The sequence below is a fragment of the Cricetulus griseus genome, chromosome 2, assembly GCF_003668045.3.
Source record: "Cricetulus griseus strain 17A/GY chromosome 2, alternate assembly CriGri-PICRH-1.0, whole genome shotgun sequence".
In the NCBI taxonomy this organism is placed as follows: domain Eukaryota; kingdom Metazoa; phylum Chordata; class Mammalia; order Rodentia; family Cricetidae; genus Cricetulus; species Cricetulus griseus.
The window spans coordinates 18,338,016-18,346,920 of record NC_048595.1 but is presented as its reverse complement, the minus strand read 5'-3'; the positions used below and the strand labels follow the sequence as shown (position 1 = coordinate 18,346,920).

The 8,905-nt window shown below is 46.9% G+C and overlaps 1 protein-coding gene across 1 annotated transcript; it reads left to right on the top strand.

The window, feature by feature from the left end:
- Positions 1 to 354: 354 nt before the first annotated feature.
- On the top strand, positions 355 to 7,951 carry Syf2 (SYF2 pre-mRNA splicing factor). Its single transcript, XM_027399666.2, has 7 exons — positions 355 to 644; positions 776 to 880; positions 2,964 to 3,089; positions 3,966 to 4,083; positions 4,514 to 4,604; positions 5,605 to 5,703; positions 7,267 to 7,951. The coding sequence occupies exons 1-7, from the start codon at positions 621 to 623 to the stop codon at positions 7,430 to 7,432; spliced, it is 729 nt and encodes a 242-aa protein (XP_027255467.1). The 5' UTR covers positions 355 to 620; the 3' UTR covers positions 7,433 to 7,951.
- Positions 7,952 to 8,905: the final 954 nt, after the last annotated feature.

Here is an 8,905-nt window from a genome sequence, read left to right as displayed (position 1 = left end):
TTTATTTAGATATCCCTTTTCTGTTTGCTGAAAATAAACGGTCATGCCTTGTAGCACTGGCTAAGTCACTGTGTAGCCCAGGCGAGCCTCATACTTGGTACGCTCCTGTTTCCACCTGCTGGGATGCCAGGAGTGTGGGATGCCTCCACAGCTGTTTGTGCTCAACTGTCTTTACACTGGGCAATGACTTTGTCATTTGTAGTTGTCACATTAGAAAGGAACACGTTCCACAGATCCTGCGGTATTCCTGCATTATCTTAGAGACTTCGGTAGTTACTGTGGCACCGGGACACGAGGAACAATATCGAGTGGGCCCTGCTCTCCTGCAGTCAGAAACATCAGACAAGTGTCTGCTCTGGGGAAGCGACCTAACACCGACTGCACTCAAGGCTCTGTGAGCCGGTGCCCCAGGATCCCCAGCGGCATTCCACCCAGGTGACTCGCCCATCCGGGACATTGCCTGCGCAATCTGCGCCTGCGCACCACCACGCTTAACGACTAAAGGGGCGGGGCAGGCCCGAAAAATCCGCGGCCAGAAGGAAGAGGTGGGACTTGCAGCGGCGGCCTAGAAGCCGGCGGAAGTACTCGGGGTTGTTGCCGGAAGTACAGCGGAGTCTGTAATGGCGGCTGCGAGCGAAGCCGAGGTGAGTATCATCGGCCTGGCGTAGGGTTTTGTCCGGGTGGCTGCCGGGGTGTCGGCCGGGGCTGGGGCCGGGGCCGGGGCTGGGGCCGGGGCCGTAGCGGACGCCGAGCCCGGGGCTGGTTGTGATCGCAGGTGCCCGCGGGCGGCGCGGAAGACCGGCCTTCGGCGGCCGAGGAGCTGGCGGCGCAGAAGCGCGAGCAGAGACTGCGCAAGTTCCGGGAGCTGCATCTGAAGCGGGTGAGTGGCGGGGACGCGGGCCAGGCCGGGCGCGGGGCTCGCCAGACTCCGGGGCTGGGCCCCGGCACCGGAGGATCTCAGGTCTGGACTCCGGTGACATCGCCGGGACACAGGTCAAAAGCCACACCCGCTCGCCCCTCCCAGGTCCCATCCGCGGGAGGTGGTTTATCTGCGGTTGGCTGGTTCTCTTCCCAACAGCTCCCCTGCCCCATGATTCTAACAAATCACTCATTTTCATATAGGGAACTATTTAGCTAGAAATAGGGAGAAGCTTCTTAAGTGAGTTTCCTCACTTTAGCGGGGCGGTGGTGATACACACCTTTAATCCCAGCGCTCGCGAACAAGAGCTAGTTCCACCACAGCCTCCAAGGGCACAGAGAATCCTGTCTCGAAAGAAAAACAAACAAACAAAAAGTTCTCAGCCTTCCTAATGCTTTGACCCTTTAAATTCTTCATGTTGTGGTGACCCCCCCCCCCGACACAAAATTATTTGCTTGCTACTTCTTAACTGTAATTTTACTACCTTTATGAATTGTAATATAAATATCTGATATGTGACCCTTGAGGGGTCAAAACCCACAGGTTGAGAAACACTGTTCTAGATACCGTGGATCAAAACTAAACTCACTTGCTTCAAAAGCATAAAGGCCAGAGTTGAGACACCCAGAACTCAATTACTGGTGGGTGTGGTGGCCTGCCTTTAATCCCAGCCTCTGGAGCAGGCTGACTGATCGGCCATGCTAGCAAAGCACTGAGTTCTGAGTTCAAGTGAGAAGCCTTCCCTCCATATGTAAGGTGGAGAGCAACCGAGGAATATACCCAACATCAATCTTAGCCTCATATATATGGATGTGCACTTGGACATGTGTGTACACATATGAATATATACTACACCCACAATAAATACTCAAAACCAGTGTTCATATGCCAAGCAAGAGCTCCAATCCCAGAAAATATCTCTGTCCAGAAAAAGTTAATGTAACAAATCATTGTGTTTAAATGTTGGCTTACAGAACATGTGCCTGGGAGCTTTGGAAACCTGGCTTCCTGAACCAAAGGTCACAAGCCTGTGGCCTAAGTAACATCTAAGTTGAGTTTTCCTTAAACTAATACACTCCCCCCCCCCCCCCCCAGATAGGGTTTCTCTGTGTAGCTTTGGAGCCTATCCTGGAACTTACTCTGTAGGCCAGGCTGGCCTTGAACTCACAGAAATCCACTTGTCTCTGCCTCATGAATGCTGGGATCAAAGGCGTGTGCCACCAACGACGGGCTTAAATTAATATACTCTGTGGCTTTTGCCTGCTATTTTTGTGCTTAGGAACTTTATAGTCTCCTTTACTACAAATGGAGATTGAGGTTACACTGTAGTACATTAGAGTGTGGTTTGAAACATGCTAATTTTACACAGGTCACAGTAAGTTGACCTGAATAAGAGCTCTTACTACCTAAAGTGGAAATTTCTTTCCCTTGTTGTGGACTAACCTAAAATACTGACATATGAAAGGATTTGAGATAAAGAGGTATTAAAACTGTCCAAAACCCAAACTGAGGCTTTTTAAAAAACTGGGCTAAATGTAGAGCACCTTCCAGGCCAGGAAGATGCTGAGCTGGTGCCAGCACTTGCTGTTAAGCCTGAGGTCCTAAGTTTGATCTCCAGACCCCATATATATGGTGGGAAAAAGAGCTAATGCCTGGGAGTTTCTCTGATGCGCACACAAACCACATGGTATGTGTGTATCCACATACAAACACACACAACAAATTTGTAAAATAGCTTTTAAGTAAAGTATAATGCCTTTGATTGCCACTGTACTATGGTATGGTTCAGTGAGGGCACTTTGCCAACCTTTATTCTAATAATAAAGGGACCACCCAACCGAACAGGCTCTAGAGCAGCGGAACTTTGCAGTCCAGCAGTCTCATTCAGTGGTATACCTTTATGAGTCTGTTCCTGTGCTTAAAATCTCTGGGTGGTCTTTATTGCTTTTGGCATTCAATGGGGTCCCTTAGTCACTGCAGAGAAGACAGGGTCTATTTGGGCCCCTTTGTTTTATCTGACTGCCTTTTTGTCTTATGGTTTTAGACTGAAGCTCGTAAGTTAAATCACCAGGAAGTTGTGGAAGAAGACAAAAGACTTAAGTTGCCTGCAAACTGGGAAGCCAAGAAAGCGCGTTTGGAGTGGGAACTGCAGGAGGAAGAAAAGAAAAAGGTTAGGAAGCCCTGGCTGCCCCTTCCATTGAGACAGGAGATCCTGGTAGCTGAGTAGGTGGGCGAGTCATTTACCTCAGGGAACCTTATTTCTTTTCCTCCCCCATCCTACTTCTGGATTTTCGAGACAGGGCTTTTCTTTGTAGCCCTGGCTATCCTGGAACTCACAGAGATCCGCCTGCCTGGTTCTAGGATTAAAGCTGTGAGCCACTACTGCCCGGTTGAACCTTATTTTACTTGTCTATAGGTCAAGGACTATAATAATGGTTACTCAATGAATTATGAATTCTGTGAGTTAACATCTACAAAACATTAAAAACACATCTGACACCTGCTCCTGTCTGTTGCTGTGTATTTTAAATTTACTACTTTTTCTTTTCTTTTCTTTTTTTTTTTTTTTTTGGTTTTTTGAGGCAGGGTTTCTCTGTGGCTTTGGAGGCTGGAGGCTGCCTAGAACTAGCTCTTGTAGACCAGGCTGGTCTCGAACTCACAGAGATTCGCCTGCCTCTGCCTCCCAAGTACTGGGATCAAAGGTGTGCACCACCACCACTGGGCTATTTTATTACATTTTTATTTGTATGTGTGTGGACACAAGAGTGGAGGACAGAGGACAAATTCTAGGAGTCAGTTGTTTCCTTCCACTATGTGAGGCCTGATGTAGAATTCAGGTGGTCGTGATTGGCAGCAAACACCTTTACCTGATGGACCATCGTGATGGCCTTTTTCTTGATATTTTTATTAGCTCTTTTCATTTAAAATAGGTCAAATAGCTGGACATGATGGGTCATGTCTATAGTTTTAGCACTTGGGAGGCTGAGGCAGGAGGATTGCTTTGAATTTGAGGTCATCCTGGGCTCAACGTTGTCTGTCTTTTCAGGAGTGTGCAGCGAGAGGGGAAGACTACGAGAAAGTGAAGCTTCTGGAGATCAGCGCAGAGGACGCTGAGAGATGGGAGAGGAGGAAGAAGAGGAAGAACCCTGACTTGGGGTTTTCAGGTACAGCTGACCTGTGCTGGTCTCTGCTTTACTGAATGGGCCCTATTGGACCAAGGCTTCTGCTTTAGTGAGAGCACAAGCCCTTGAACTTCATTCATGGAATATTCTGGGAGGCCAAGGAGAACGCAGGTGTGTCAACGTAGAACCCAGGGCTGCTTGTCACTCTGCTGGCTGCTTTGGTCCTTAACTTTTGTTGTTGCCATTTTGTTTAGTCTCACTATGTAGCCCAGGCAGTCTACAAACTCAGGATCCTCCTGCCTCAACCTCCTGAGTGGCAGGTTTACAGGAGTGTGTTACCACCCCTGACAGAATTAGCCAGTTTTCCTATTAGCCCGTTCAGGGTAGAGGCTGTGCTTAGGCTAGTATCCTCTGCATATAGGACAATAATATTTTGAGGACATAGATTACCTCTGGTTCTCATTTTGTTTAGATTATGCTGCTGCCCAGTTACGCCAGTATCACCGGCTGACCAAGCAGATCAAACCTGACATGGAAAGTTATGAACGACAGAGAGAAAAGCAGTAAGTTACTGGGTGGAGTTCAAGGTTGTCCTTGGAGATGGGTACAAGTAGATTGTTACAGACATGTGTAAATACAAACTAGTTAAACTAGTTGTTTGCTTACTTGAGACGTTTCTACTGTGTGGCTTGGGCTGTCCTTGAACTCACAGCATCCTCCTGCCTCAGTCTCCTGAGTGCTGGAATTATAGGTGTTCACCAACTTGCCTGACCAAACTCAGTTTAATGGTGACATGTGGATTATCAGTGGCCGTCTTTTGATAGTCTGTTTTGATAACTTAGTTACTGTTCTCTTCATCACAAAGTAGTTAAGCCCTAATTCCCCTTGGAGACTTTCAGGTGGCTAACTCCAGGTCATCAGAGCGAGGTGCTCTTGTAAGAACTGCGCGCTTTGGTGCTGGGGCAGCTCAGCTTTAGAAGGGACCAGATGGTAAATGTTTGGAATTAAGGGCCTCAATGGTCTTCATTCTCAGCTGCTCATAGCTGTGGTGTGAAAGCAGAGAGGTTTATGGGCAGGCATGGCTGTGGCAGGTGGGGTAGAATCCTGTTTTGTTTTTTGTTTTGTTGTTGTTTGTTTTCGAGACAGGGTTTCTCTGTGTAGCCCTGGCTGACCTGCAACTCAGAGATCTGCCTGCCTTGGCCTCCCAAGCACTGGGATTAAAGGCATGTGCTGCCATGCCCAGCCAGGCTCTTGTTTTGATGCAGAGAAATAACCTTAGACAAGTCCTTTATACTGGCTACTGTTTATGCATCTGAAGATAAAGCTGTTGTGTGAGCCGGGGTGGCCTGGGACCCAGAGTCCTGCCTGGGGCTGGCTTTATAGGCATGCTCACCCAGCCTGGCTCATCTCTTCCACACCTGCATCTTCTTTTCTTCCGTTACCTTTGCTGTGTAAATAAGTATATTTATGTATCCGCTCTTATCACCAATACATGTATATATATTGAAATTGGAGACTGAAGCACTCATGTTTGACCAGAAATTCTTCTTGTTGTCTTCTCAGTGGAGAAGATTTTTTCCCGACATCCAACAGTCTTCTCCATGGGACACATGTGCCTTCCTCACAGGAAATTGACAGGATGGTTTTAGATCTGGAAAAGCAGTAAGTACTCAGAAGGGCAGTCTAGAATGTTCCATATTTCACAAGAGAGAGTGGGTGAGGTGTGGATCTAAGGCTGATACTCTTAGATGACTTAAAGATCACAGAGCTGACACCAGCTCATTTCTGACCCCAAATCTGATGGTTTTGAAGCTGGACAGCAAGTAACAGGCTAAGCCCATAGGAATATTGATGCAATCAGACTGTCACAGTGCCCATCAGCTTTCTGTCACTGGAGCAAAATGCCTCCGAGAACTTATTTTGGCTCCCGGTTTTAGAGCTCAGTCCATTGTCTTGGGCTCGTGGTAGCACAGTGGGTCATGGCAGAAGTGCATGCTGGGAGGCCTAGTCAGCTCGTGACGACTAGGAAGCCGGCAGGTTGGTGGGGAGAAGGTGAGTCCTGATGTCCTTTCAAGGGCACACCCTTACAAGAGGCGACCACCCGCCTCTTATAAGCCTGACATGAAGGTTCCGTCACCTTCTAGTATCCCAGTCAGCTGGACCAGGCTTCAATACCAAGGCCAGGGGTAGGTTTCCAATTCAAATTAATAGTTAGCATTTTGTTCCTGTTTGTTTAGGACGGGCCTCATGTAGCCCAGTCTGGGTTGGAACTCAAGTAGTGCAGAGATCGCTCCGGCGATATTTATTACTTTTTTTTTTTTTTTTTTTTTTTTTGAGATAGAATTTCACTATGTAGGCCAGACTGGCCTCAAGCTCACAGAGATCCTCCTGCCTCTGCCTCCCTAGGCAACAAACCATATTTGTTTCTGATAGAGGGGACTGCATTTATGTTTTAGGACCATACAGATGGTCCAGGATGCAGCGGTGTATACCACACACTCTGCACAGTGCTTGTCATCACTGATAGAATTGTTAGGGGGCTTTAGCCAAGAGTCACACTTTTTGTCCCTATTTTTAGCATCTTTAGAAACATTGTTTTTATTTTGGATTTTTTAAAATAATTTATTTATTATGTATAGAACACTCTGCTTCCATGTGTGTCTGCACACCAGAACAGGGCACCAGATCTCATAACAGATGGTTGTGAACCACCCTGTGGTTGCTGGGACTCAGGACCTCTGGAAGAACAGTGCTCTTAACCTCTGAGCTATCTCTCCAGCCCTTGTTTTGGATTTTTGAGACAGGTTCTCATTATATCGCCTAGGCTGGTCTCCAGCAGGTGGCTGTCCTCCAGCCTCTGCTTCCTGATCGCTCAGATTACAGGTGTGGGCTTCCACGATCTTAACGTGTTCAGAAGTGCTGTGAGCACAGGCTGCAGTTGCTGGGTCGCTTACACTGAGCTTCTGTTAATTAGATCATGACCTGAAGCTGATGAAAACTGCTCCTGCTTTTTTTTTTTTGTTGTCCCTGAAGGTGTTGTATTATAAATGCTGAACTTTTTGTCCATGTTTTAAGATCAAATAAGAAGGCAGTTAGACCAGCCCTGGTGGTCAGCGCCTTCAATCCTAGCGTTTGGGAGGCAGTGACAGGTGGATCTTTGAGTTTGAGCTTGAAGAGGTCTGGAGAAGGTGATTCTGAACCTCCTAACTCCCTCCCTTCCCCCAGAATTGAAAAGCGAGACAAATACAGCCGGAGACGACCCTACAATGACGATGCTGACATTGACTACATCAATGAGAGGAATGCCAAGTTCAACAAGAAAGCAGAGAGGTTCTACGGGAAGTACACAGCAGAAATTAAACAGAACCTGGAGAGAGGAACAGCTGTGTGAGCCCTTGGGAAACTACACAGAAGCAGGAAAATGCTGGCAAATTCAGACTTCATGTGTGTCCAGTAAAGGAGCGCTTCCCCTGTGCCTCCCTCCCCACCCGGTATTCTGAAATAAAAGTCTTTTCTCAGCTTCACTCCCACATACATATGTTCACATTTTCGTGCTTGAATGTAAATGTATTTCTTGTAGTGATGTTGTTTTGTAAAAATCTAATTTGTATAAATCCTAATTATTATTTTTCTATGTATTGTAAATGTGCATAACCGTGTAACCTTTTAATCACTTGGGGCTTAGATGGTTCGTGTGTGCAGGTGCAGTCGCTCCTGCTTTGGGTGTCATCAGGAAGTGGACAGAAGCTACAGTTGGGCTCGGACTGGCCAGGTGAGGACAGAGAAACAGAGGCCTCAAGACAGACGCTCCTGGGGTTCTGGCACTGTCTGCTGGGGCTGGGGTCAGAGGTCATGACTGTTAGCCATGCACATTCCGTTTTTAAAGAACAATAAAATGCTTTGGAATAGAGTCATGAACCATGTCTAATTTAAACAAGTGCATGTGTGCATTGCAGGCTTGGGAACATTTGTTACATGTTTCAGTATAGGGGCTGAGCGAGGGTCAGCTCAGTTTCATGTCTCTGAAAGAGAAGAACTTAAAAACTTATTACAACTGTCTAGAGAGAAGGTTCCTCCTGTTGGCGGAAATGCTAGGTGAGACCTTCTCTTAGAAAACAAAACACCAACCCTGGAACTCAGCACATTCCACAAATACTTCACTTTTAATGTTTGAAGATGCCATTGATGACTCATTACTCTTGTTAAAATTAACTTTTTTTCTGTTTAGACATCTAGCCAAAGCTGGCCTTGACCCCACTAAGCTGAGGGTGATCTTGAATTCCTGATCCTCCTACCAAGTGTGCACCCACCACTATGCCCAGGTGTGCTTTGTGTGAGTGGAGGTCTGAGGACAACCTTTGATGTTAGTCCTTGCCTTCCTTGGACTCCAGGCTAGCTGGCTGTGAGCTCTGGACAGTCTCCTGTCTGCCCCATCTTAGGCATGCTAGGGTTACAGACATGAGCACTACTGTGTCTGGCTTTGCATGGGTTTGGGGGTCTGAAATCTGGTCCTCACACTTTCATGGCAAGTGCTTTATCCTGTGGTGATATATTATTAATCATGACTTATTTTTTAAAGAAAAAATAATTTTTTTAAGAAAAAGAATTTTTTTAAAGAAAAAATAATATTTTTAATCATGATTTATTAAAGCTTGCCTGAGGATTCAGAAAGCAAAGTCAGCCACAAGCCATAGAAATTAGGCACATACCTTTAATCCCAACAGCCAGAAGCTAGGAGGTGGTGGCCCATGCCTTTAATCCCAGCGCTAGGGAGGCAGAGGCAGGTGGATCTCTGTGAGTTGGAGACCAGCCTGGTCTACAAGAGCTAGTTCCAGGTCAGCCTCCAAAGCCACAGAGAAACCCG

Coding starts and splice junctions, on each gene's coding strand:
- Syf2 (XM_027399666.2), top strand. CDS start 621: ATGGCGGCTGCGAGCGAAGCCGAG. Junction 3,090..3,965: donor AGGAGGAAGAAAAGAAAAAG/GTTAGGAAGCCC, acceptor CTGTCTTTTCAG/GAGTGTGCAGCGAGAGGGGA. Junction 4,605..5,604: donor GAACGACAGAGAGAAAAGCA/GTAAGTTACTGG, acceptor TTGTCTTCTCAG/TGGAGAAGATTTTTTCCCGA.